Below are 27,937 nucleotides of genomic sequence, written 5' to 3'. Positions count from 1 at the left end.
CTTTCTACGGTTGATTTACCACATTTAAACCCCAAACATGGCTGACGTCCGGCCATTCACTGTAAGCTGACCTAATGGCCATCATGGAGAATAACACTCAGCCAAATAAACCGCAGGTCAATATCCCCGAGTCCCTCCTACAAGAAGTGAATGCGAAGCTCAAGCTCGCCCGTCTAGATGAGAGTATGGGTGAAGTGGAATGGAATGACCTGGAGATTGGGCATACAAAGTTCAAGCAACTAGTGGAATTCTGGCGCGACGAGTATGACTGGAGAAAGTTTGAACCTTTTCTTAATACCTTTCATCATTTCAAGATGCCGATACAGGTTCCCGGTTTTGAGACTTTGGACATTCATTTCCTGCACCATCGATCCTCGCAGGCGGATGCAATTCCTTTACTGTTTGTTCATGGATGGTATAGTAGTGCTTACCTGCTAAATAACTGTTGAGCGAGCTAATGCGGTAGTGATAGGCCAGGGTCATTTCTGGAATCTCTGAAGATCATACCATTACTTACGGAGCCTCCAGACGGACGACAGGCTTTTCATGTTGTCGCACCATCGTTACCCGGATATGGATTCAGCGACTTTTCTCGGAAGAGTGGATTCGGTTTGGAGAGATATGCCGATTGCTTTGCCAGACTGATGGCCGCCCTTGGATACGACAAGTTTGTTTGCCAGGTAAATCATTGTGCTACTTAGGTACCTTGTCGCGAGTGAACTAATGGATCATAGGGCGGTGACTGGGGTTCGTCGATCGTGCGATACATGGCATTGGGGCATCCAGACAAGGTGCTTGGAATCCACATTAACATGTTTCTGGCGCTCCCACCAAGTCCAGATAGCTCGGTCGAGAAGTTTCAGCGGTACCAGAACATGGATTATAATACACAAGAGTTGAAGAACTTAGAGAGGACACGATGGTTTGCGAACAATGAAGTCAGTACGACCACAAAACATCAAAATGTGCTTATTCTTCCTCTGACTGAAGCAACTTGCAGCGCGGATATCAACGGGTCCAAGAGACCAAGAACGTGACACTCGGTTATGCCCTACATGACTCACCCGTTGGCATGCTGGCATGGCTTGTGGGCAAGCTAAAGGCATGGACTGATGACTATCCCTGGACAAAAGAGGAGATTACTCATTGGACATTTATACTTTACCAAGGAAGCCCAAGTGCAGCAATGCAGATCTACAAAGAAGCAGAAGCAGTCCTTAACGAAGACAAAAACAGTATGCTGGGGAGGTATATATCTCAACAAGTCGGTTGTTCTGTTTTCCCGAAGGAGGTAAGTACAATGTTCGGTGCAGTGTGTGTTAATGCCGCATGGCTGATATCTCAATAAAAGCTATGGCTATCTCCTCGCGACTGGATGAGCGAAACATGTAACATCCAGTTCTGGAAAGAACACAAGTCTGGGGGACACTTCATCGCGTGGGAACGACCAGAAGCGTTGGCAGCGGATGTTGCAGAGTTCTTTGACAAGAAAGGGCCTGTTTTTCGCAGTGATGGAGGGCATTGAGGAGGATCAAACCACAATGTGGTATCGGCAAAGGACGGAAGTGTAACTGATTCATTACGTACCCTTCCCTACCTAGTCAGCCATGTGTTCGTTATAATCCTCTAGATTACGGACAAGGTATCAAGAAACCACCTCCGCTGACTACAATATATAAAATCGGGTATTCGTATCTGAACAAGATCTGTCAACTGAAATGGGATCGTAGTGTGACCATAGAATCCTTTAAGATCTTTTGGACATACCCTGCCCCGACGGAACAACAAGCAAAGCATTGGTATAGTAGTTATGTTCGCATAGGTCAATTGTGTCTGGCGCATGTACTAGTGTGGAACTTTCACTATGTTGACCAGGAAGATGTTTCAGGCCTGGACATGAATTTACTATGGGATCTCCAAGGGATACCATTCATTTTGAGTCGATGTGTAAGGAGCTCGGACATAGTATGAATATATATATAAAATCTGAATTGAAATAACATATAAAAGTGGTATGGGATAACCACCCTCTTGGGGATAATATACACAATATTTGTCTAATGGAAAGACATGACGTTGAACTGAAGGTATCTAAGTAAGTGGCAGGGGTAAGCTCTTTTGCAGCATAGACGTGTAGTAAGTACTCCGTAGTTCTCAATCCATTGGAGTGGCTCTGAACACGAAAAGTAAGCGAGGACCTTCCGTGGCATGAGTATTTTTCAAGTCGTATGAGGGTTCACCAGCTGGTTCTGTGTGCCCTGTCCTGGGTATAGATGGAAATCTTTTGCCCGGTTATTGAGCGCAGTCCCAAAAGTAGGTCAGAAGCGAAGCTTAAGCCAAGGCCCGGCAGGAACTGCTTCTGGAAGTAGGAAACCTGGTACCGCTGGCAAAGGTGCCTGCTTATTGGCTCGCAGCTTACTCAAGGTCTTGGCATCCAGTACGCTAAGCTTCTTTTGGGGTGACTTTGCGAGTGGCCCCACTGAGCCGCGACAGCGCTAGTCCCCAACGGGCCAAGGGTCCAGCTACACGTGACTGGCACGGAGCGTCGATCCCGCCCGATATCCGATTGGTGGCGGAACGGGCGTCGCACTTCCCCTCTTTCAGACGGGGATCTGAAACCTGCAGTCGCTGCCTGCTTTGCTATCCTTTTCTGCACTGGAATATCATCGCCTGTCTCGCAAGCACTGCCTATTCCTGTTTCATGCAAATCACAGCTTGCTCTTCTGTACTCGGAGCTGACCTGCATCTGTCCTTGCCTGCAACTTGCAGCGTCGTCTCCGCCCCTTATACACATGGTGTTCCCTGGAAGGCTTAGCACCGGGTGCTATGTATGCCGGAAGCGGAAAGTGAAGGTATGTTCGGCAACTAAGACAGAACTATCCTGTCTCTCTTTGTATACGATAACTTACTGACTAGGACAGTGTGATGGGGCTCGACCAGCATGCCGTCGCTGCGTCACTCAGGGAAGGGAGTGCACGGGTTATCCTGATGCCTTTGCCTTTCGGGCATATAAAGCCACGAAGGAACCTCAATCCAGCAAGGCAGTAGCCAGGAAACGAGGCAAAATGACGACGGACAGTGAGCAGCCTTCGACTGGCTCAACATCGCCGTCACCGGCAGTATCAGACCAGGATGGCACAGATACACGTCTAGTTCGCGTCAAATCCCCATCCACACCACCCAGTCCCCCTGCGGCAATAACCCCATGTCTCGAGTGGCAGTCGCTTTGTTATTTCTTCCACCAGCATGTCCTGCCCACCCAAAAGTCTCCTTGCGAGGGTCATCTTGCGTTTCTTCCTGAACTATACCAGGAGAAAAGCAATGACCCGTCTCTGAGACATGCCATTCTTAGCGTATCTTACCTCTCCTTATTCAACACAGCGCGCGTAGATGAGCTATATGTGAATGCTAGGAAGCATTATGGCGCGGCCTTGAAATCGCTCACAGCCTCTCTCAGCAACAAGGAGACTTCGCTTCAAGACGAGACGTTTGCAGCGGCACTTTTCTTGAGTATGTTCATGGTGAGTCAATCAACACCGTCTGAAATGACCAGCACCCGTTGCTCACCAACCATTAGGACCTGAGCGGCGAGAGACAGGGGGCCGTAAATCCTCACATTCCTGGCATTTGCTCCCTCATGCATCTGCGGGGCAGACCACAGCGCAGTAGTAAATATGCCCGCAAGCTATTCGGTTGGGCATTCACACAAATAGTAAGTTGAACCTCTGTAATCACGGTAGCGGTTGTTGACTTGGTCCCTGCGTTGCAGCAAATACAGGCGATCGTCAGCAATCAATTTGCGTATGCCTGCTTGCCACCGTCTATCAATATGGCATACAATCCCGACTACGTACTACGCTCGGGGATCATCACCAGCATGATTTCCGAGTTCTGTCAGGCGGCTAGCGAGTTTCGACGAAGCGAACACAACCACCCACCCACCGCCAGGGCCCGGTTACTGCATTCCCTGCTGGGACGGGGGTACTTTGTCCTGGAGCAAATCAACATCTGGGACGAAGCAGTTCCTCACCATTGGAAACGCCAGTTTGACGTGCCGGCTATGGGCCATGTGAATCAAGCAGAGCAGGCTGCCTCCCGAGATCCATGGACCCCTTGTTTCTTGGCCGTTGTCCAGGCAGCGCAAATCTTCTTTTATATCCACTTGTTCGAGTGCTGGGAAAAGTTCGTACCCGTTGGGTCCGAGATAGACGATGAACACCTTGAAGATTTCTCTATAGAATCATTCACCGGGGTAGACGATCGGATCAGGAGCCTGATCGATGTGATATGCGACACTGTGACTGGCACATTAGGACATGTCACCCCGAATCAGGGGTTCCAGCTGCACCCCAACAGCAAACTGGCGAATGGGTACACGCTTTTGTGGCCGATGTGGGTGGTGGTAAATTCTGGGCTTGCGACAGCGGACCAAATGGATCTCTGCCGGCGTGCTCTCGAGTGTGTCGGCTCGACGATGGGCTACCGGCTGGCCTCTGTCCTGTGCGCGGATAGTACGCCGGAAGAACCTCGTTCAAGCATACTTGAACAATCCCCAATGATTCACAGCTTCACAGCTGTACAATAAGCCGCACCTGATGAACCTTTTGATGCCGTGTTATGAGGCACGATGACCGTTGTGAACTTATACCCTCGATCGCGCGGCGGAAACAAGCCCAGTGACTGATTCTCAGCGTATTTCCCATGTAGCCTTTTTAATAGAACCTATTCTTCTTCAGATCACTTAGTAATCTTTATCCTACCTTCTAAACCAAAATTGACTTTCTTACCTGTGTATATTCCAACCAAGCAACCGGTGTTCCCACTGGGTAGCTCACCCCCTATGTTGAAGACCAAGAGGCGCAAAGCATCTTATATACTTCTCAGGGGAGCTCCTGCAGACCACGGATTAAAAAGCAACAAATCCTACTGGACAAAAAGCAAATTAGAAAAGTCTACTAGAGCAAGAAAAGGATAAGTCAACAACCAAGACCTCCCCCCACTGTCTGTTTCGCAAGAGGCTACCCGAAACGGTTAGCGGGGTGATCTTCGTAGGGCTGTCCAGGAAGCCGGGGGGCTGAAGTGCCGTGCACTCGGACACACAGAAATTCTAGTTGGCACTTGTGACTCGGTGAAAGTGGCATGTGGCGCTGAATATCGGCTTGTCGTTACTCCGTATTGCAGGAGCGAATGCTCGGTTCGGAGCCCGAGCTGAGGAGACGGTGATAGTTTGGCCCTCGGGGGATGACCGGGGTCGGGGTCAACTTCCAGATAGGGAAATCGGCGGCGAAGACCCATTGATCGGTAGACGTAGCATAGTGACAAAGTGTCGAGACAATAATAGTAACTCAGTGAACTCTGGTTAAGTATACGGCAGGATTCATCATATATGGCGTAGAATATGCACAGGCTCAAATTTAGCCAACTATAAGCCCAACACCCTAAATAACTCCAGTATAACATGCAAAAAGAAACAAAACTCTGCTAATTACCGCCATACAGGGCCCCAGTAGTCATTAACCCCATCAAAGGCGCTACTAAACTTCTGGCATCGCGGATGATCATAATCTTCTTGCGAGCCCTGCGGCCAAATAGGAACAGCGCAGAACTCATCATCCTGGCAACCAGAACACTCCTTCCATGTACTCCAGTCAAGGTAGTGCATCAAGTCCTGCACAATACCGATCGCTGTAGTGTAGTCCTCTGCCTCCGTGACTGCCATAAGACTGCTGCAGATCCGGCTGCTCACAGTATAGACAGATCGGTAGGCCAAAGAATCTTTGTCCGCATGGAGCGGGATGAATTGGCTAGCGCACCGGTCCATCTCAGCGTAGTAATCTCGATGATCACGATCGATAAAGGGAGATAATATACGGTCTGCCGTATCCACAATATACTCAAGACGAGCAGCCTGGTCGTCGTCGTTATGGAAGGAGACTAAGCTGCGGAGAATGCGACCGTATCTCTCAACCACCATGTCTGCCACTGCTTGCCAATTGACCCGCCGGGTCGTAACATCGTGAGTCATTACCAACGCCGTCAAATCATCCCTGATAGGCGCAAGCGATGAAGCAGGGAGATGCGCCAGTCGCGGATGCCTGCTACCTTGAGGGAACAGATCAAGACCATAGTCATACGCAGTGACGAACGCATCATAGTTGACAATGACCCGGTCACCCCCAATGCCATGATACCTGGAAGTGACCGCCCGAAGCAAATCCCCCGACTTGCCGCCCTTCTTCCCTGGTTCCCGAGTAGGAAGTGCCACTCGAGCAATCTGAACCTTTTCTAGCTTCCGTTCAGGATTGCACAGGATGATCTCAAACCCAGCGGCCATGCGGATCACCCCGTCGATCCGTCCCTTCCATTCCTCTTGCGCGATTCGACAAACTGCGCGAGCGCGCGCTGTCTCTTGGCTCACGCCTCCGGGTTCGAGTTTGTCTTGGAAGAGGACTCGGTCTTGCAAGTCTAGCGTGCCTATTTGGGACTTTCCCGCTGAGGTACCGTCGATGTACACAAGTCGGAGGTCTTCGGTGGTGGCGTAGGTATGAAGCCAGCCCGTCTCGGCCGGGGAGATCATTACTTGCTGGGAGTCGGAGTCCAAGCTATGTGAGGGCTCCCTGAGAGGTGGACGAGCGAATACCATCGCGTGCTCGGGGTCAAAGGCCATCCAGCCAATCGAGGAGATAGGGTCCGATCGTCCGTCGCCATGGTAAAGCTTGACTCCCTTCGGGACAGAGGCAAGGAAGAATGTCATTCCATTATGATGGAGTGATGATCCCCATTGTCGCATGGAGGAGTGGATGGCGTTGAATATGTGGTTGGCGTTGTGCATGGTGTGCGGTTCCCTGATGGCGAGCGCGGTGGTGGTAGTAATTGTGGTGAAGGCTGTTAAACATGTTAATAATAATGAGTGATACATGATCGTCAGCAATAAAGTGAAATGTCTGAGATTTGATGGGTCTCACCTGTCTTTAACTTGGTTAGACTCTCGTATAGTTATATGTCGGCTGGTTAGTAGACTATGTTGTTGTCCGCAGCTCGGGGGATCCACATTGATTGCACGCCGCCAGTGCTTATCCCCGAGCACTGTCCTGGCACTTGCGTTGCTCGCCACCTGGTGATCCTCGCTGCCTGCGGATTGACACGTACTACGGATTTCGTCATGCAGGAAGCAGAAGAGAAGATATGGTTGCCTGCTGCTTCCCCCTCTTGTTCCTTTGTTCTTCATCTTTCAGTTTCAGATCCGCTGATCTGATCAGCCCTACATCGATGGATGGTTGTCAGCCGAACGTGGAAATAGTAGTTGCAAATTTGATTTCCGAATATAATTAGTTCCTCTAGCTTGTCCACCGTAGATTTACTAAGCGGAAAATAACAATTTCAGACCGCTGGCCCGAATACATCATCACCAACATTAGCTGTTGCCTGGCCGAGGCACACTCTTCTCTGACGTCGTCATCTTCTCTCACACACTCCAAATCTCATTATCCGTGCCCACAACAACACGGCACTATACCCATCAGTCACACACTCAGGCATTGATTTCTCTGGTAACAATCTGAGAAGGCATCGTATCGACCTCCTTGCTCTTCTCAATCACGCCCTCACTGCTGGACCGGCTAGCAGCCTTTCCAGGGCGGATTCTGCGCATGCAGGCCGAGAAGAAGGGGATGTATCCGTAGCGCTCATTGTACCACATGCACACATAGCCGGTGATGATGCAGATCCAGTACAGGTTGTATCCCAACACCGATCCATACGTGGCAGAGTTTGTCCAACCGAACAGGGCGTTGAAGATACCCCATCCACCACCGCTACCCAGCTCCGGGTTACAGCAGTTGACGTGCCAGACACTCTGGCGGATATCGTAGGAACCGGCTCCCGAACCGGTTTCGGAGGCATCACCGCCGATGATGTTGTTCCAGGCGTTGTTCTGGAGGTACCAGATAGCACGGGAGAAGAGACCGGCGGAGACGAGGTAGAGGAAGCAGGTTGAGATGATCAGGAAGTACTGCAGGGAGGCAGTGTTACCACACCTATCAGAGGAATCATGTCAGTCATGTAGCAGGGGGTTAGACGGTAAGGGAACTCACCTGTAAAGAAGGTATCCGACAGCAATACCGGCAGCAAGACCACAAACAACGGCGAGAGGGAACGAAGTAGCAGGGAGACCAAGACCGACACCACCAACATACACGACAGCCTCCAGACCCTCACGAAGAACAGTCACGAACGGAAGAAGGAACATGACATATTTCTTGGACCAGTCCTTGAACCGTTGGTAGATACCGATCTTGGTCTTCTCTTTCTCTTCGAGAGCCTGGGCCAACTTGTCGCGCCACTTGTCCTGCAGCTTCGAGACGCGCAGAAGACCAGCACCCATGATACTGATAATAATGGAAGCGATGAAACCGAAGATACCTTCCCAGATATCCTCGCTACCGGTGAAGACATCCTTGTTGAGGCCGTAGAAGGCACCGATCATACCACCACCGACGCATAGACAAATGAAGAGACCGAGTGCTACACCAGACCATACCTAGACCATGTCAGCGGGGAGAATTAGATTATGTATGGGGGACATAAACATACATGTCGATTTAATCGTTTTAGTGTTTGCACATCACCTTCCCCTCCTAGCGTCTGCTTGAGGAACGACAGAAGCACGGACACAATAATAACACTTTCGAGACATTCACGAAAGCAGATGAAGAACACTGTAGTTGTGAGCAATGGACCAAAGTGCAAGAGTTACTAAGTCATACCCGTCACTGCAAACACACTGTTGGCCATCTTGTCGACGGTAAGCCTCGTCCAAGGCAACCCTTAGGGACAATGAAAAGGGTCAAAGAGTGAATGAGAGTCCAAGCCAAAGGTCCTGTCCCAGCTCCTTCAGATGACAGAGGGACATGAAAGCAACATATACCCCAACATAGGAACGGCAGCTTCCTCCAATTCTTCTCCGATTCCCGCAACCCATTCGGATGCGTCTTTTCAGCGGCTCAGGTGCCACTCCATCAGTCCATAGAGGCACCTCACCGAAATTGCCATGGCACTAGTTTGAAAACTCTCTACCGGGCCTCCAGCGTCCGAGCCTATACGATGGTTCATTTGACCTACGTAACAAAAATGGCCACTTCCGTTCTGGCTTATCAATCTTGACAGGAATCAAACTCTGGTCCTATGCCTACGGTATGGCTATCGCGGCTTGCTAAGGGTCTGAGAGGCGTGTCCTGGGTGACTAGCAGCGGGTCAAGGATGATTGCCAAGACGTGGGAAAAAAATCTGATAGCGAGGAGTTCGAAGCGATTGGCTTATAGGAGTCATGGACATGGATCAGATAAATCGTACCCGGTCAAAAGGGGTGGGTGCCCCATCGGCGGCGGATGTTGAAGTTTTTGGGTTGATGGCCCACTCCGTGGCCCGGGTGTAACGATACAGTCACCGTATTCCGGATATTCCAAGCCTGGCCAAAGAGACGCCAAGATATGATTTCCTGGTCACTGAGCAGTTGCTTTATGAGACTGTAGCAATGCTCCCTCTCAAAGGCCTATTTGGATACAGGTATGCGCTACAGATTTTGCAGGATAGGTCATCTTCAGGCATGCACAGAATGTGGATCAACTGGTGTAGTCTCAATACAGTGACTATGTGGCAATGCCTGGAAATTTCTACTAGCAGACTGGGTCAAGACTGTTGGTGTGGTTGTTAGTGTGGTCGAAAGATGGCTATTTCATGAAGGCCAAATCAAAGAGTAAGCCCAAAAGGCTTTGTTCTGCGCTCTGTGGGACCCCGATGTGGGAAATTATACCTTTGTAGTTGGGAGGACTATGGTCTAAGAGAGGAGAGCCATCTGGGGACCGCCGAAGTAACGAAGGAAGAAATCTTTTCCATGGCAGCTACTCACCTTAGCTACCGGTATAATGGTCATACTAGTGTCTAGTCGGTTCTCAACCTCGAAATTCCAGCCCAATCACACAACTGGTCTGTCTAATGTCAAATACTTGTACAACGAGTCGGCTTAAGACTTTCACACAGGTTCAACCAATGATAATGCCCATATTTGACCTGCACTTGAGCTATCCACCCCTCTGGAAAGCTCTCCAGTCTGTCAGAAAAACCGGCGACGTGCATCAAACCAAAGCAAATCGAGGTCGTCGTTCTAGGATCGTCAGGCACATCAGGCGTAAAATTACAGCCCGTCTCGTACAAGTATCATTGATTGATAAGATGACCCATAATAAACGAGAGAGCCGTGAGCAATCGGTTGCTCTATGCAATCCTAGCGTACTCGCTAATTAAGCTTTAGGTTAGGCTCGCAAACCAATTCCTTTCTTTCTCCCAACCTTGCCCTCGGGATATCAGTGGCGGACCGGTGGGACCGCCAGACGGGGATTTTTCTAGTGACTTGCATACCCTCTTTTCGTGGGTCATGGGGGCCATAATTGAATTGGAGGCGGGGAGAAAATGGGTTGCTTGACTCGGTCAAAGGTGGATATTGAGCGCGAAAGGTCAACGGTGAAGATTTTTGAGTTCCCATAGGCATGGTATCTACGGTCTCAAATGTTCATTGCAGGACGGGCTACTGGTAGATGGCGGACAGCGGCCGAAGCAAGATCTACCGATTAACTCAGAATCAATTTGTTGTGTTATGCTATGGCTGCATGGTCGGTACTGGCGGACTGCGCTGCCCAACGGACTAACCTCAGCTTTCAACTAGAGATTCGTGATTGATAAGAGCGATTTAGAACCATACATGCAACCATGAACAGGACGTCATGCCAAGGAGAAAGACCATCACAATCATACAATGTGTACATAATGCCTTAGAAACACGGACAGGTTACCCTGAAACGTGTATACTTTGCGACAACAAACCTGGAACAATCGCACCAGCCGCGGGGAGGATACCCCAATATGGTAAGATTTTGATGCCAAGATAGACCGTGTCCATCCGCTACCTCGCTTAGAACCACCCGGGCCTCGGATACAGGGCCCGAGGCAAATACATTGAAGACCTATCGTAAAAGCAGCCTACCAAATCATGAGTCAAACCCGGGAGATGACCGACGGCCCGCACGGTGTTGTACTGATGCCAAGCAGGTCCTCTCATCTGGTGACCTCCAGATGGTGGGGTCAGTACAGGTGGCCAAGAATTTCTTGTCATTTCAAGGCCGCTGCTTGGCCTGTGGATCTTATCTGATTTAGAAGCTTCGGTGATATGGGTCTTGGCAACCCACATGGCCAGTGGGCTCCGTGGATGGCCGAATGATACTGGCTTCCTCGAGTGGCACAAGATAAGTTGACAATGATTAGGCGTACGTATACATGGCTGGATCCCTCATTACCGACTTACCAATCTCTTGCCTCTTGGCATATCCTACCAAATGGGTCAATGGTTTGTGGGCGAAAAGTAACGGACCAGTAGATGGAGTATGATACAACGTTTTCCACCATCGGCTGCTCCGGAATCACGCATGAGGCATAGTTGGAAAAGAAAACTCTACTAGAGGAACGTCTCTTTCTGGAGACTTCATTCTGTGGGCTCGGATGTATTTGCAATCCCGCAATTAGAATGGGCCCCATTAGGCACCGTATGACAATAGAAGGCAAAAGTCTGGCCAGACATATATACTCGGCCATTGGCTTCCTGGAATAAGTCAGACAGACTCTGAGCTCTATCCTCTCACCATGCGTTCCCAGGCTGCCATCCTGCTTGGACTGAGCTGGGCCGTGAGCCCCGTCCTCGCCGGACAGGGCTTGACGATGTCAGCTCCCAATCTGGCTGACTATTGCTTCTACTCCATATATACTGCTCTGGGATCATACACATGGGAGGGTGAAACCGTGGTATCGAGCTCGAGCTCCGGCCAGGGCTCCTCCGGCAGTTCTGGACATGGATCGTCCAGCGGCTCAACCTCACATGGTCGCCGAACAATGCTAGAGAAGCGTGGTCACAAAAGTTCCACTTCAACGGGAGGTTGCACAAGTACCGTGGGTGTCATGTCTATGTATGCCAGTGCAAAGGCGTGGTGCAATAAGAAGCAATTCAACACCGCTGTCCCAACATACTGGGAAAGTCTCTGTGAAGACAGCAGCGTGTCCCTGATGAGCTTGACCGAAATAATGGCCAATGCCACCGATGAGTACATTGCCTCCCTGCCTACTATCGACCCGGAGACGAACAGTACAACTACCACTGGAACCATTGATTCGCCTGTCCTGTTGAGCCATGCCTACTACAAACGGGCCTACAAGTCTTATGTAGGTCTCTTTTTCCTCCTTTTGAGTTAGCATTTTCTAATATCCGTTCAGGTGACTCACGACTATGCTTTGACTAAAGACAGACGCTACGGATGGGGTCTCATGGGGTACTGGGGCGGTGTCTTGGTCCTGGGCATGATAGTCAAGGCCTGGAAGTTCGTTCGGTCTAGTATGAGGCTATCTCACGGCGGTGACGCCGAGAAGAGCAGTGCAGGAGCTCGACACAAGACATTCGCACCAGTTGCTGCTATTGCACACTTCATGCGCACATACTTCGTTATTCCTGCCAGTTTCGCCCCTTATCTGTCCAACCATCAGCAGCTTTTCCTCTTCCACACTATTCCCAAAAGACTGGATACCCTGATCGTCTTCGGCTTCTGGGCCCTCGCCATCATCTTGTCATGCGTCAACTATGAGAGCTTTGTGGGCAACATTAGGTATGTTATCAGTGTTTACACACGGATGATACACATTGGCTAACGATTTATATCAAGCACGCCGAGTTTGTTCCAGCAGAATTGGCAATACTCCTCCGACCGCACCGGCATTCTGTCCTATGCTTGCCTTCCCTTCCTGTGGCTCTTTGCTGGACGCAACAATATCTTCCTCTGGGCAACCGATTTCAATGTGCAGTCATTCAACATCTTCCACCGGCACACGGCCTGGGTTTGCACCATCCTTGCCATTGTTCACTCGATCAACTACTCAGTTGTCTTCAAGGTCTACAGTTAGTCACCCCCAGGATTGCAATTCTCATGTTCAGCTTATTGACGACGCATGCGAATACAGCTGGCAGATACGACAGCGCGCTGAAGCAGAACTACTTCTACATGGGTATTGTGGTACGTCGAGAGCTATCTCAATACACAGTGCCGAGCAACGCTAACTTATATATAGGCTACGGTCGTTATGGCAGTCATGCTGGCCCAGTCTACGACGGCCCTCCGCCAGAAGTTTTACGAGTCCTTCCTGATCATCCACATCGTTCTGGCTATACTGACCATCTACGCCTTGTTTCGGTACGTACTCTTAAGTCAAGCAACCATATCCTATGTCTGACGATTCAACAACAGCCACACCAGCTTCGACGGAACCGCCTACAACGGCTACCTCTGGCCCATGGTCGCCATCTGGGGCTTCGACCGTACCGTGCGCTACGTACGCATGCTCTACTGTAACCTCCACGTCAAGTTCGGAAAGGGATTTATCTCCACCACCTCGTCGACGGTCACCTACAGCCCCGAAAGCGACTTGATCCGAGTCGAGCTCTACCCCGCCTCCAAGACCCTGAAGCCTGGCCCTGGCCAACACTACTATCTTTACCAGCCAGTCACCCTCCGCGGTTGGGAAAACCACCCCTTTACACTGGGATGCTACGAGAACGCAAGCTCCAAGGAAGACCCTACGAAACTCATCTTCTATATCCGTCCTTACGACGGCTGGACCAGACGTCTTCGCGACCAATGCCAGAAGGCCGGCACTGAAATCCGTCCCAAGCTCCTCCTGGAGGGCCCATACGGACATCAAGCTCCACTGCACACATTTGACACCGTCCTCATGATCATGGGTGGAACGGGTATTGCCTCCGCGGTCCCTTACATTCTGGACCACATCTCGCGCGTCGAGGCGGGCAAGACCAACACGACCCGAATCCAGCTCATCTGGACAGGCCGACAAAAGAAGATCTTCGACGAAGTCTGCTGCAGGGATCTGTCTACGGCGTTGGAGCACAGCGACATCACCACTACGCTGTACTGCACTGACAAATCTGCGGCCGGTAAGGTGATTGACTCCGGCGCGACGACACCCACGAAGGAGAAGGAGGCTGTGGCCGACGCCATGGCCCTGCAGGGTAGGTCGAGCGGGTCGATTCGCTCCGTTGAGGATCTAAACGTTGAGCTACGCTATGGCCGACCTGCTATTCGCACTAGTGTTATGGCTTCTGTGCGTGAGGCGGAGGCTAGCTCGGCCCGGTTGGCGGTTATTACGTGTGGACCGGCGGTCATGGCGGATGAGTGCAGGTCTGCGGTGTACGAGGCTATGAAGGGTGGATTCCAGGATATTGAGTATTTCGAGGAGGCATTTGGATGGTAAGATGGGGTGGGGATCAAGGTGATGAGGTGCTGAAGTGACGAGAGGTGGTTACGTTTGCAAATGAGTATATGTAATGTGCGACTGTGCAGAGGTTACTGCAGGGTAATGAAAAGTTCCTTGATGTTGATATCATAGTTACTACTACCTATTTTACTCTTTTTCAGGGATCTCTGTATCTCGTTGATCTGATAAGAAACGTGCTAAGTAAGTCCAACTACTAAAAGCCCCTGGCCTGAACTGCTCCAGCCTCCCTTCACCGGTGAACCCCGATCCCAATCACATACACACCAAACCCATCCCCTCGGGCCAAACTGCCGACTCAGGCTATTCTAACGGGAGGAACCACCGCGGGTGGATCCCGCCGCGCGGACCTTCGCAAGCTCGTACCCAAAAGAAGCTAAGCCTTCGGGTAAGACCCGCATCTCGAGTCTTCCATCCTTGCGGTGATCGATCCGAGGGCTCTCGCAAGCTAATACCGGTTATGCGCCTGTCGGGTATGCGGTGGGACTGTAGGGCATCGGAGCTTGGCTGGGTATCCCCGCTAGCCAAGTGTTGGTTCTATGAGCGCGGCAATTGAAATTTGTGCTCTCCGGGCTTGGCTGGGTTGGATCTGGGTAAGGGCTTGGCGCGGGCTGGCCAGGCTGGTTGCTCGAGATGGGATTTTCGGGCGGAATGCGCGCCAGGGTGTTGGAGGGTAAATGTATTTCCCTGGCATAGGGCATGCTGCTGGACAGAAGCGTGCTGTGTCTGCTTCAGCCTTAATCTAATTCTACTGATAACCAGGAGGAGGTATATGGTCAAGGTACTGCGGGATTTTCCTGCTATTTAGACAGTCTGAATGTGACTGCTGGTTCCGAGAGCGAAATGAGATCAGGCCTACTAGCGGACTTTGCAGTGATCGCTTGGGGTACACATATTGTAGCTATTAGTCCCCTAGAAATGCTGCATCTAATCTCTTCCGAGGCGTCGTTGTTCCTTACACTCCCAGGCCGTCACTCAGCAACCCTTCCCAAGTTGGCGCAGCTGCCTGTCGCGTGTAGTATGTTGTCACTATCTGCATTCTAGGATGCCGCTTATCGGATCATTTTTTTAATGAGGAAAATCTGCATAAGGTCCTAGCAACTCTACTCTTGCCGATTTCAGACCTGTTTAAACCCTGTATAACTATATATTGCATGCTGTCGGTCGCTATAGAATTGAAAATTGTCAAGAAGCATCCATAAATTAGTGTTCTGTATAGATACTGTGAGCAAAGCATACCATAGATAGCAGGACAATATTTCGTTATGTTCGTTTAGGTATTCTCTCCAGGCCATGCCCAGAAGAACAAATAGTGAGAAAGGTTGACCTCGACATTGGCAGAATCTTACCACCTATAGGTATATATTTTCCTACCACATCATACCTATATGCAGACCAATATCATGACAAGAATAGACAGGTTTCATACCTAGGTAGGCATCTAGGGGTAACCCTGATAGTGTCATGGATATATATGCAATATCTCTATAGTTTGGCTAAGTACACATGATGATGATAATAATGATGATGATTCTATTATAGTCTAATACAGCCTCCTAATTATTATGGTGGCTATGTAGACTTAGATTAACTAGATATAGGCGGTACCTTTATTATATAGATGATTATAGAAAATCATAATTCTATCTTTATGCCACAGCCCAGCAATCTTCGTGTATAGGCATATAAAGTCTGCTAGGAAAGTCTTAAAAACTAGTAGATATTTTCTAATATACTCAGTAATAGAGACAGTGGTAGGAAGAGGTATAAATAAGAACTATATTTTATAATTCTCTTTATACTAAGTATCTCCTTCCCAGTATTAGGTATATATCCAGTCATTTTTCCTCCAACATAGTCCTCTAACTAAGGTTACTCCGAAAACAGTCCCCTAATTTAAGAATTAGTAGCCGTGGGATTCAAACCTACTATACTTTATTATAGATATGGATGGGGCCCCAACCATCAGATATCTCTTCAGTACCAGCCAGGGTGATGACTACTACACCACCCGGCCACCGCTAAGTACACATATCTGATGGCAGAAAACATCATATTTGGTTCGAACGATCAACGTACAATGCGAAGGGCCATGACATTTCTCTACCCGCAGATAGTATATATATAGCGGTACACTAAGCTATCCGCCTCATACTGGACTTTTGTAGCTCCTGATTTACTGTCGACGCAGGTGTGCATACGCAGAAAATGAACCGACACTACTTCATGACGTCTAAGAGCCCATCATGCGATTTAACTGACGTTGGATGTTTGAGTTTGATGTTACCTTATATCAAAACAGCATTTCTGCCAGCCAAGCAGACCAAAACAGTACATCGGTGGGTAGTTACAGGCAGAGGGAGAACTTAGGTAATCGGACAACAAACCGCCGGACAACGAGCCGTCGGACAACGAGCCGCCGGCGGACTCTCATCACTTCACGCCTCCGCAGGATCCAAACTTGCTTAGTTCATCGAAAATTGAAGCGACTCAGACATGTAGAGGGTTTGGATTGATATAGAAGATTAGTAGGTGCTTGCAAGTCATTGACAATAAAATCCCTTCTCTTCTGAGCAGGTATATACTGTAGTTATCGATGTCAAGATAAGCACTCTACTGCTTTAGCAGGATTGAATTAGCCCCATACGACAAACTAATATAGAAAGATCAAAAAATTACTCATATTCCGTTCTACAGGATAGAGGCACATTGTATCGAATTATTATATATCAGATTGCTACAAAAAGCATACTGAAGCTATAGAAGGGGATTATTCGGAGCACTCGATGCCGGCGGCTCGTTGTCGCGACGGTTCGTTGTCCGATACAGCTTGCTTAACTAAATATCATCGGACAACGAACCGTCGCGACAACGAGCCGCCGGCGACCCTCATCACTTCGAACCTCCGCAGTATTCGATTGCTTGATTCATTCGGAGTTGGAGTTATGCAAGCAAACAGAGGGTTTGGCTTGAAATAGGGGACCAGTATTCGCCTGCAAATCTACCAAGTAAAGTCAACTCTTCTCAGCAGATGCGTGCTGTAGTATTTAGTATGAACATAATCACTATACTGTTTCAGCAGTATTTGGATTGACTCCGTACGGTAGACTTACAAAGATAGAGCGAAGAAATACCTCTGTTACTTTTTACAAGAGCAAGGCACTTTATATGACTATATTATATATCAAGCTGGTTAAGAAACTGATGCTGAAGCTGTAGAAGCAGATTACCTCAGGCACTCGATACCAGCCATCCTACTGCACTAATCGTGATAGGGAAGGCTGTAATTATCCTAAGTATCTAGGAGAAGTAAACACCTAGCTTGATGTTGTATATATATATCATGAGTATAGTATTGAACTGCCTCAAGTTGAATCAATCGTTGCAATTAGTAGGCGAAGCAGTCAACCACCGGCGGCTCGTTGTCGCGCCGGCTCGTTGTCCGATGATACTTAGTTAAGCAAGCTGTATCGGACAACGAACCGGCGCGACAACGAGCCGCCGGCGACCCTCAGTGCTTCAAACCTGCATAGCACGTAATATACAAACTTGTCTATTTCGGGGAAGCTGGAAGTTATTCAAACGGATAGAGGGTCTTTCTCAAAGTAGGAGGTTAGTGTTTGCCTGCTGAATTTCTAATAGCTGTCAATCTCCTACCGAGAAGGCTAGAAAGTTGGATTATCATTATATATGACTGTACAGAAATAGTAATACAAAATATTATATAACTTCAGCAGGAATTAACCAATGTTGCACAGTAGATTTATATGAGGAGAAAGTATCTGAGTTAGCTCTTTAGCATATCATATTACTCAAAAAAGACGCTGAAGCGATATAAAATTGAATAATGAAAAGCATTCAACACCTGCTGTTAGGTTGCAGAATTTCTGATAAACAAGGCTATAGATGCCCCAAATATTCCGATACAGTTAATACCTAGTAAATTCATAGATATTTGATTTATGTAGTGTTTGATTGCTAAGATTTGAATCGATAGTTGTCTCTCGGCAGGAAGAGCGACGGCTCGTTGTCCGGCGGTTCGTTGTCCGGCGGCTCGTCGTCCGATCGGTTACTTAGATGTAATCGGACAACGAACCGCCGGCGACCTTCACCACTAACTATTACTTAGCAGTAATTGCAATAAAAAAAGGTAATAATCATACTAAATATTTTGATAAAGTCACAGTTTGATTTATTTATACATCTGTCCGTATAGTGTACAACTGCTTTATCTTGGATCAACTGTTATATTTTTGTAGGCAAAGCGCCGGTTCGTTGTCCGGCGGTTCGTTGTCCGATCACATCAATGTAACTGATCGGACAACGAACCGCCGGACAACGAACCGGCGCGACAACCAGCCGCCGCGACCTTCACGAGTAATTATTATATTGCAGTAATTGCTATAACAAAGGCTATATGTATGTTGAATATTCAAATAAAGCCGGACTCTATTTTAGATATACCAATTTGTCCGTATAGTGTTGAATTGCTGCATCTTGAATCAATTGTTGCATTTCAGTAGGCAGAGCGGCGGCTCGTTGTCGCGCCGGTTCGTTGTCCGATTACAGGTATCTCAACAACTTATGTAAGCGACACAGTCGCCATTTTTCCTCCAAAGTCAGTCAATCTGCTTACCTATGTTTGGTCGATGAGACTAATGGCACTGTAGAGACCAAGGAGAAAAACGGAGATAAGTTCAAATAATGGGTGCAGCTGTATGTGTGAAAAAAAGGATCAAGGGTACGGTAGCCGCACATACTCCTCCTACTACCTGATACCTTGCTATTGGCGCCCGTGAGAGACTCTGGATGTTAACTGGAAATATATATATACGGCTTCTGACATTCGAGATAGTGGTAGTTTAGGCGACATGAGAGCATAATGAGGAATACTAACAGCTCACAGGCAAGGTTCTACTACTGAGTACGCCTGTGACATATCGCAGAGGTTCTTCCATAGGACGATTGGCATTAAATATTTACTTATGTACTATATCAACGACATAGGAAATCGCTACAAAGAATGCTCACCCCTAGGCACACTACCCTCCGTCTCATCCCCGAGAGACCCATCCTTCGGATCAACATACTCACACCTCACGCTCCACTGGTCTGTCCTTTGGATTACCAACGTAGAGTCCCTCCTACCCAGTGGCTGACCCGGTGACGTGACAGCAAACGCGGCAGCCGAAGTACCCAGGTTCTCGACCTCATCTTCCAAGTATCTCGACCGGGTGACTGATTCTTTAACACCCTTGGTCATAGTGGTCAACGCGTAGGTATTGCCATACGAGTTGCTATTGCTACCTCCGCCTATGCGCTTGTTCAAGGATACACTGAGCATGCCGCTGTCAAAGGCGTCGAGGAAGGGTTTGAGGCATGGAATGCAGGCTGTCATGACGCTGACGCAGAGGACACATTCCGTCGTGATGATTGTGGCGAAGGTAGCGTCGTTCATGTCTGTGGACGGGTATGGATGGGAGTGGCGCATGAAGATGAGGCGGACTATTGTAGATATAATGACACTGGGTTGTAATGTGTTAGTCTGGCTGTAGTCATAGAGATTGGAATGCACTTACAAGATGCGGATGAAAAATGCAACGACAACAGTGACCTTCTTTCCGAAAACGACCTGAACTGGCTTTACAATGTAGATAGGCAGGATGCAGATGACTAGCTCGGTTATTATGTCGATGGGGGCGATGGCGACCCAGAAGGCGAACTGTGTCAGTATCCGTCAGTGGCATTATTGCGAGTGGAAAAATAGTATGACTCGGTGCGCTAGGGAGCAAGATCTTCCAACTCACACTATCTATGCAACGGCCATTACTAGTACTCCAAGGATGAGGAGCGCGGCACTGAAATGCCAAAGTGAAGAAGACTGGCACGGTCCAAATCCCCACGATGACCGAGGTCCAGAATGATATTTGCTTATGCCACTTATTGACTGTCAATCTCTTCAAGAGCTGCAACACGGAGACCTTTGCTAAGCTAAGGGCAAGCACGTATAGAAGGTCTGACGAATAGAGAACCTGGGAGGCGTTCCAATGTCAGAAAACGTGTGTTATCAACTACCGCCTGACACTCACCTTCTCCAATGTTTGCACTTCAATATTATTCAAGCTCGACTTTGGCTTGCCTAACCCGTTTTCTGTTCCCACAAGGGTGACAGCACATTGTGCAACAGCAAAGACCTACTGCCTTGCCGTACCCGCATTAATGAATCAAGTATGACCATGGACTTTGAAAGCTAGACCGGCAAACATACCAGTGCAAGTGATGCAGTTGCATCATCCCATTGTAGTGAACGAAGTATATGGAGGCGGAAGGCCAGTCGTATCAACACAGCCAGTATCATGATCACCATCAAGTAAATGGTCGCAATGGCTATTTCGGCGACATGGTCGGGTGCATGTTGTGTCGCCGGGTAGTGTGCGCGTGTGCCGAGATTTCGAGTGTGAAGTGCATAATGGACATGCGGAAGCAATTGAAGCATGTTCATGACTGGTGTCGAAGCAGGAATGTAGGCATAGAACAAGAGATACCAGCTTGGAATTGGTGTAAGCTACATGTGGGTGAACATAGGTAGGGCAAAGTCCTGCACTGGTAGGTATGGAAGGCTATGTACACGCACACCCTCTCAGTCACAAGAAGAGTGGCCTAGTAACCCCTACTGCCGGGTACCTACTGGAGACTTTCCCGTCCAGCGCAATTATCAGTGAATGGTAATATCTCAACAAGGGCCTGACTATAATAGTTACCCATCCTGCGTGGGAGTCCACAAAGGAGCTGAGACGGAGTCTAGAAGAGCTTCCCCGAGTAAATCAGCCAGACAACGTTGCGCTCTAGGGGTATACCCTTGTGAGACATAATCTATCATCCCTGCTTAGCTTAAACATCATGGTCGATAAGAGCTAATCCATGATTCGAGCGAGATATTTCTGGGGAGATTACGGTCTCCTATTAGGGGTTCTGAAAGCCGGAGATGAGACCAACATACAGCAGGGCTTTCTAGAAGACGCTCCTGGCCTCCACCTTGTCACCTCATCTGGCCCTCTGATGGGAGGAGTTGACTAGTTAAACCTAACTCCCTGGAGACGAGAGAACTCTCAGATAAGTTGATTGAATTTCAACGGAATTATCTCAAGCTTCCCCTGCTATGCGGAAAGGACAAGCGTCTGGAAGACGGCTCTGCTTGGGTCGTGGATGAAATGATTGGCTTCTCGGTCTTCCCCGGTCATATCTGATTGACTAGTTTCGACTGATAGCTAGCACTGAACACAGGATCTGAGCCTCTTGGCCTCAATTCCACCCTCCGAAATAAGAGATTTGGTTTGAGGCGAATCGTGTGTATCAGGGTGTCTTGCGTCAACCGAAGCCAGTGCTGCCACAGGTAAAGGAGCAAAAGCCAGCCGTTCGCCCACTCCGAAGGACATTAGCATGATGAGTAGCGCAAAGCTAAGAGATAGCTAAGCTACTGAGCCTAGGATCCTGATCCTGTCGTCTTGAGTCGGACAGGGTTCATCCCGTGCCACGTCAGCGGAATTGTGGGTTCCGTGGCGGGCGCAACAATCGGTCCGCAACCTAAAGGCTAATTAATGACTAAATTAAGCCTGCTATCAACAAGCGAATTAGCCAATCATTCTGTGTCAATTGCTCAGATCATATGAAATTAATGTATGGCTATCAGTGTGCTCCTCTCCCTGCTCACGGCCTCCGTCGGGGAATCCTCCACCCCGGCCGAACCGTGCATCCTTAGAGGACTTCTGAGACTGTATGGCGAATGCTCTCTCGGTCGACGGCAGAAAGGTGGATATCGAACATCCTCTCCACCGCTAGCACGCGCTGCTCATCCGATGTAATCTCCTCCGGCTCCTTGGATGTCGCAAATGCCATAGCCCCCACGACGGGATTGGAATGGACGATCTTCTTAAAGAGCCATAAGGCTGAATGGGGACACTTCGATGAACAGCATAGTGGAGGTTCAGGTTTCGTAAGGTACAGCTGCCGGTTGCTATCGTTGCAGCACCTTCAGCAGAGCCAAAGCAGACAGTTCATGGTCTACTCTATCCTGCTCTGGTAAAAGAGCCTCTCGATACTTTTCGGGGAATGCAATCTGGTCGAAGTAGCCAGCAACGCGGGGGATGAGCAGTCTTAAAGCCACACAGTCTTCCAGGATATCTAACTTGCTTCCTTTGCGTTAGGGCGAATCTAATGTCAAGCCTTTCCAGGTGGAGCGATAAGACTTGCAGTTAGTTGCATGCACTATGGATTAGCGCTGACCAGACACTGGATCAGTCATCGCATCAAGACTTCAACTTGTTACTTCCCAGTCGGGAATTATAGACTGATATCAAAAAATCAGCGAGTTTTCCTGAGTCGAACGTAAAACTCTTATCCGAGGGCCTGATGCAAAATTCAAAGCTTGGTTGGGTCACCCGCGGCCCTCTTGACCTCAATCCCTGTCTGGCCACCATGCATCTGGACCAGCGTCTAGACGAGGGGCTTGCAGTAGTGCAAACAACGGCGTAGGTGGAATCGGGATAACAATGCTTCCATGACCATATCGACGGATTAATTAACACGTTGGGTATTTCGCAACTAATATGTAGCCAACGCCATGGTTGGACGGACAGACGGCGTAATACCCTACTGCCAACTATCATACCTGGTCCAAGGCCTACTTCAGGGGGCCCGGACATTAATATATTTGGGAAATCGAACACAGATACTGATAATTGACTATGGAAGGTGACCTGCCTATTCGGGGAACCCCCGTGCGTATATTTCAGGGATACAGTATATTATCATGCAGCGAACGTACAGGCCCTGCTAGTACTAGTATCTACCGGTCGCTCTGTGTTAACTAACAGCTTTCCTCAGAGTCGTTCGGCCGATTTTCTTTTCTCTCACGCGTCCCCCTTCCTACCTTGCCGGACCGGCTTCGTTATTGAGCGTTGAGTGAAGCGACACAATGTCTTTCAAACATGGAGAGATGGCAATCCAGGAGCTAAGCTCCCGGCCATACAAGAATCGAGATGATGAGGATATGGCAAAGTTTGGCAGGAAGCAGCGTTTCGAGGTGGGGGTTCTCTCTGGTGTTCTGTATCACAGCTAACGCTAGCAGAGAAACTTTGGCTTCTTGTCTATGCTGGGCTTCACAACCACGATGATGTGTACTTGGGAGGCGGTCCTTACGTACGTCAAAATCTACACTATCAAATCTTACGGAGCTGACCATGAGTACAGCGCCAATCCCGCAGCCATGACCGACGGAGGTCCAGCTACCCTCGTCTACGGTTTTATCTTCTGCTGGATCGGAGCTCTTCTAACAGCAGCTTCACTCGCCGAAATGGCCTCAATGTAGGAGATCCCTGCACCTCCTGCGAATTACAACACTAAGTCAATATATACACAGGGCTCCCACATCGGCCGGTCAATATCACTGGGTGTCAATGCTTGCTCCGAAAGGCCAAGCAGTCTTCTTGAGCTGGGTAACCGGATGGCTGGACATGATCGGATGGTGGGCCAACACTGCATCGGGAGTGTATTTCGCCGCCACCGTCCTACAGGGCCTTTTGGTGTTGAACTATGATGGATACGACTTCCAACGCTGGCACGGAACACTGCTCATGTTCGCGGCGCTGGTCATCTGTCTACTAGTCAACTCGGTTGGTGCAAGGATCTTGCCCAAGATTGAAGGACTCATCCTCATTCTCCATACCGCGGGCTTCCTGGCCATCCTGATTCCTTTGGTCTACTTGGCGCCGCATAAGAACGCAGAATTCGTCTTTGCGAACTTCACAAATACGTCGGGATGGAAGAACTCTGGCCTTACCTGGCTTATTGGGTTGATGGGGACTAACCTTCCGTTCATTGGTACGCTACATACTCCTCAGCTTGACTCATTGGATTAGAATTACTGAATAGCGCAGGATACGATGGCCCGTGCCATATGTGTATGTTCTTCCACCCACTCTTCAGCCACCAAGAAACCCACTCCTGACATGACAACAGCAGAAGAAGTAGTCAACGCCTCCGTCATAGTCCCCTGGTGCATGATCGCGACGATAATGCTAAACGGTATCCTCGGATTCGCCATGGTCCTAGCCTTCCTTTTCTGCGTTGGCGATCTGGACGCCGCCCTCGACAGCGCAACAGGATACGACTTCATCGAAGTCTTCTTCAACGCGACGAAATCGCACGCTGGAACCTCGGTAATGACCGCCATCGTCATCGCGCTGACTATCTGCGCCTCGTTCGGGTTCCTGGCTTCCTCATCACGACTTACCTGGGCACTAGCCAAAGATAAAGGGATCCCGTTCGCTGATTTCTTATCTCATGTGCGAACCAACCCTCCCTTTTCTTGTCTATCACCATCAACAAAACTAATATGAAACTAAACAGATCAGCACCGCAACCTCCGGCTCCGCCCTCCCCCTCCGCGCCATCGCCCTCTGCGCCATAATAACAGCCATCACATGCCTGATCAACATCGGCTCCAGCGCAGCCTTCAACGCCATGATTTCCCTGACAACAGCAGGACTATTCTCCTCGTACGAGATCGCCATCGTGCTCATGCTCATCAAGAAGCTCAAGAATGAGCCGCTCCCGTATGGTCCGTGGACACTGGGCCGACGCTGGGGAATCCTGATTAATATTGGGTCGATCTGTTTCTTGACCATTACGATTTTCTTCTCGTTCTTTCCTGAGGAATTGCCGGTGACGCCGACGAATATGAATTGGTCGATTGTGGTGTTTATGGGTGAGTTTTTGTTGGGGTTGGGGTGGTATTTGGTGAGGGGGAGGAAGATTTATCACGGGCCGGTTATGGATGTGCCGGTTGCTGTTGGTGGAGGTGTGATAGGTGGGGATGGGAATGGGGATGAGGTTGATGATTAGTATGATTGTAATTTGGTAATCATGGGGGTGAGATGTACTGTCAGAAGATATATATAATCAACTCATGCGTGTAAAGGCATTAGATTGCAATCTACGCAATGCTCTGCACGAAATACTAATGTCCAAGATGAGAGGCTAAGGGAAAGCGTTATTCATATTCTAAAAACAAGACCATTTTACTCTTGGCAAAAATACCAAAGACTGTTATTAATCTATTATACTCTGTAAAGTGCAAACGCTATCGCTATATTATATCCACTTTGGTATCGCCTCCTCCGCAACCGTCACTTCAATCAACTTGCTGATTCCATGATGACCGTACCGCCCCAACTCAACATCACCCAGCATATGCCGCCTATCCTCTAGATCATCACCCACAGCCACACGGTAGCTTCGCGAGATGGGATAATCCCCCCAGGCGTTCTGCTTTGTTCCCCGACTATCCGCATCCCGACCAGAGCGGGATCGACTGCTGTTGACGAGCAGACGTACCGAGTCCATCACTAAGGTTCGAATACAGGGTATAGATGCCGTCGCGATAACCAAGTAGCATTCCAGCAGGGCCCAAATGGTCAAACGGTCCGTTGCAGCGGACTGGTCGTCCATTATGGAGAGAGAAGAGAGACTGATCATACGCATGATTGATGCTACCATGGCGCTAGAGCATATGTTAGCATTGTGAATAGTTATGAGTTGGATTGTTACGTACACTAGTCCTAGGCTCATGAGGACGATGAGGACTGCCTTGGTGCGTCGTTTCAGGTTCAAACTCCACAAAGTGAATGCGGGAAATACTGCAAGGTAGAGGTCGGTGGCTGCGTTGATGGCTATCGAAGTACTCGGATCAGCGCTATACCTTGAACGAACATCAACATGTACACTTACTACACTGCACGTAGCTATACGTGGAAAGAATATCTGGTCGCCAGCATTTGCTCTTGACGGTCATATCCCAGACCGAACGAATGTCAGCGCATCGGGCGAGAATAGTCACTGGACTGACGTAGTTGGCGACTATCTGAAGCACAAATACAAGCCATAAAATGTGCCCTGTCAGGTATTTGTGGCGGAATATGGGCATCAAATATAACACGAACGCCACCCGTCCAGTTCCTGTGCTAACGATCGAGACGCATTGAAACACCGTATAGAGCTTTGCGGTCAGAACGCGACTTGAAGAGTCGAGCTCGTAAGCATGTCGTCCGTATCCGTTGGAGATTGCCACCGTGATCAGGGCGGAAGACGCAATAGCCAATGCCTGCCATGGTCAGCTAGGTCGTACCATCTTCACACAAGGGATCCGTACAAAAGCGAGCACCATGGTTGCATCATCCCAAGAGAGATTGCGAATTCGATGCTTCGCGATAAGTCTTAGCAGCAGGATAATGGTGGCAATTCCCGCTGCCACCCAATTGAGGCCCAGAATTCCAGGCCCAGCATTGTAAGATGCGGGCGACATGCGTATTAGCCTATCCTGTAGGCTTGCTGGCACACCTGGTGCAAGCTTGCGCTGTGGGAGAATGTGACCGAGCGTGAGATAGGGATGCGTTGTCTTCTTATTTGGCAGCAGCCGTTCCACCATTGCCTTGAGTTGGCTGGTTCACCCGCAGGGTTTCATCCCCGACAGCCTGGTGCCGCACGAGGCTGCCGGGGATGGTTTCAGAGTTGGTCGATCCACCGTTTGATCGCCCAAATCGGAAGCCAAACAACAAGAAGATGTAACTCAAGAGTAATCAGCCAACTGGATGAAGATTTTTCTGTCAATGTATCATTGGGCTCACACAGCACTGCCAAGTATCCGCATCCAGGGAGTCGTCCGTTGCGGTCATCGAACGTTGGATTAATGGTGGTATTTTGCAGGTCTTTCAGACCCGGCTCCCTCGATTCACGGTCTAGCCAAAACTGATGGTCAGGTAGATGGACGAACCAGTGGGGTTGCTGAAACTGTGGTTTCAGGATTGTTTTGGGATTTTCTTAGTTCTACTTAAGGTTTGCGTTGAGAATCTAGTCGTCAGGAGGCCGACTGTAGGGGACCGGCGCCAGCTTGTGCTGAACCATGGCACCGTGCCAACCAGGTCCCATAGCGCTGGATCAAGCTCATTTCAGGTCCATGAATGACAGAGTATGGGTGTTACAATAGTGGAAGGCTTGTGTTCTGGATGAGCGAAGCCGGCACCATGGTTTCAGGTGATGTTTAAAAATAAAATTGGGGCACGTGCCGCCCGTGCAAAGTCCGGCCTGATCGACATCCACGATGCAGTTAATCCTCTCGTTGGTCCGTGACTGACATGGCACTCCCCATTTGTTTTGAGCAAAGCTTCGGGCAAGTGGTGAACCTCAAGCAGTGACCACCAAAGAAATAATCCCTGTTTGCGCTTTGTGGTCGCCGGACGAAATAACCTCTTGTGGGAAGCGGTTGATGGGTACCCGTACCTGCATGGAATGTGGCATCACAGTGTCACGCCTATCATTGCCGTAACCACGCCGATTTGAGGTTCTCAGTATGCATGAGCACGATAAAAGTCGTTTGGCATATCCGCCTTGACTAACGCCACACTTTAATATGATTGTGCGGACGGTGGATTCCGGTCAAAAGCTCAGGTATGCATCGGCATAAAGGAGATAAGAACTTTCTCGGCATTCCCTAGAACACCGC

The 27,937-nt window shown here is 49.2% G+C and overlaps 8 protein-coding genes across 8 annotated transcripts; 4 read left to right on the top strand and 4 right to left on the bottom strand.

Moving 5' to 3' along the window:
- Positions 1 to 37: 37 nt before the first annotated feature.
- ASPBRDRAFT_153288 (epoxide hydrolase) lies at positions 38 to 1,684 on the top strand (the record flags this gene model as incomplete). Its single annotated transcript, XM_067619361.1, has 6 exons — positions 38 to 61; positions 117 to 415; positions 473 to 680; positions 735 to 938; positions 1,001 to 1,291; positions 1,352 to 1,684. The coding sequence occupies 6 exons, from the start codon at positions 38 to 40 to the stop codon at positions 1,523 to 1,525; spliced, it is 1,200 nt and encodes a 399-aa protein (XP_067479440.1). The 3' UTR covers positions 1,526 to 1,684.
- A 1,108-nt stretch (positions 1,685 to 2,792) lies between these two features.
- On the top strand, positions 2,793 to 4,585 carry ASPBRDRAFT_125684 (Zn(II)2Cys6 transcription factor; the record flags this gene model as incomplete). The annotated part of the gene is made up of 4 exons (XM_067617812.1): positions 2,793 to 2,852; positions 2,922 to 3,521; positions 3,578 to 3,712; positions 3,770 to 4,585. The coding sequence occupies 4 exons, from the start codon at positions 2,793 to 2,795 to the stop codon at positions 4,583 to 4,585; spliced, it is 1,611 nt and encodes a 536-aa protein (XP_067479439.1).
- A 900-nt stretch (positions 4,586 to 5,485) lies between these two features.
- On the bottom strand, positions 5,486 to 6,832 carry ASPBRDRAFT_124966 (uncharacterized protein; the record flags this gene model as incomplete). Its single annotated transcript, XM_067617747.1, has 1 exon — positions 5,486 to 6,832. One exon carries the CDS (start codon positions 6,830 to 6,832, stop codon positions 5,486 to 5,488), a length of 1,347 nt encoding a protein of 448 aa, XP_067479438.1.
- A 699-nt stretch (positions 6,833 to 7,531) lies between these two features.
- On the bottom strand, positions 7,532 to 8,793 carry ASPBRDRAFT_125228 (FTR1 family protein; the record flags this gene model as incomplete). The annotated part of the gene is made up of 4 exons (XM_067617770.1): positions 7,532 to 8,036; positions 8,094 to 8,539; positions 8,593 to 8,717; positions 8,766 to 8,793. 4 exons carry the CDS (start codon positions 8,791 to 8,793, stop codon positions 7,532 to 7,534), a joined length of 1,104 nt encoding a protein of 367 aa, XP_067479437.1.
- Positions 8,794 to 11,691: 2,898 nt separating this feature from the next.
- Positions 11,692 to 14,358, top strand: ASPBRDRAFT_675243 (ferric reductase family protein; the record flags this gene model as incomplete). The annotated part of the gene is made up of 6 exons (XM_067628909.1): positions 11,692 to 12,264; positions 12,316 to 12,701; positions 12,759 to 12,991; positions 13,054 to 13,106; positions 13,162 to 13,283; positions 13,338 to 14,358. The coding sequence occupies 6 exons, from the start codon at positions 11,692 to 11,694 to the stop codon at positions 14,356 to 14,358; spliced, it is 2,388 nt and encodes a 795-aa protein (XP_067479436.1).
- A 5,035-nt stretch (positions 14,359 to 19,393) lies between these two features.
- ASPBRDRAFT_196296 (uncharacterized protein) lies at positions 19,394 to 20,881 on the bottom strand (the record flags this gene model as incomplete). Its single annotated transcript, XM_067620979.1, has 5 exons — positions 19,394 to 19,904; positions 19,959 to 20,101; positions 20,187 to 20,411; positions 20,469 to 20,573; positions 20,648 to 20,881. The coding sequence occupies 5 exons, from the start codon at positions 20,879 to 20,881 to the stop codon at positions 19,394 to 19,396; spliced, it is 1,218 nt and encodes a 405-aa protein (XP_067479435.1).
- Positions 20,882 to 23,353: 2,472 nt separating this feature from the next.
- On the top strand, positions 23,354 to 25,281 carry ASPBRDRAFT_125795 (uncharacterized protein; the record flags this gene model as incomplete). Its single annotated transcript, XM_067617819.1, has 7 exons — positions 23,354 to 23,461; positions 23,507 to 23,577; positions 23,629 to 23,742; positions 23,798 to 24,258; positions 24,315 to 24,338; positions 24,364 to 24,722; positions 24,787 to 25,281. The coding sequence occupies 7 exons, from the start codon at positions 23,354 to 23,356 to the stop codon at positions 25,279 to 25,281; spliced, it is 1,632 nt and encodes a 543-aa protein (XP_067479434.1).
- Positions 25,282 to 25,530: 249 nt separating this feature from the next.
- Positions 25,531 to 26,740, bottom strand: ASPBRDRAFT_125325 (uncharacterized protein; the record flags this gene model as incomplete). Its single annotated transcript, XM_067617781.1, has 4 exons — positions 25,531 to 25,939; positions 25,991 to 26,108; positions 26,167 to 26,539; positions 26,588 to 26,740. 4 exons carry the CDS (start codon positions 26,738 to 26,740, stop codon positions 25,531 to 25,533), a joined length of 1,053 nt encoding a protein of 350 aa, XP_067479433.1.
- Between the last annotated feature and the right edge of the window lie 1,197 nt (positions 26,741 to 27,937).

The sequence above is a fragment of the Aspergillus brasiliensis genome, assembly GCF_001889945.1.
Source record: "Aspergillus brasiliensis CBS 101740 unplaced genomic scaffold ASPBRscaffold_6, whole genome shotgun sequence".
In the NCBI taxonomy this organism is placed as follows: Eukaryota; Fungi; Ascomycota; class Eurotiomycetes; order Eurotiales; family Aspergillaceae; genus Aspergillus; species Aspergillus brasiliensis.
This window is presented reverse-complemented; position numbering and strand designations above follow the sequence as displayed.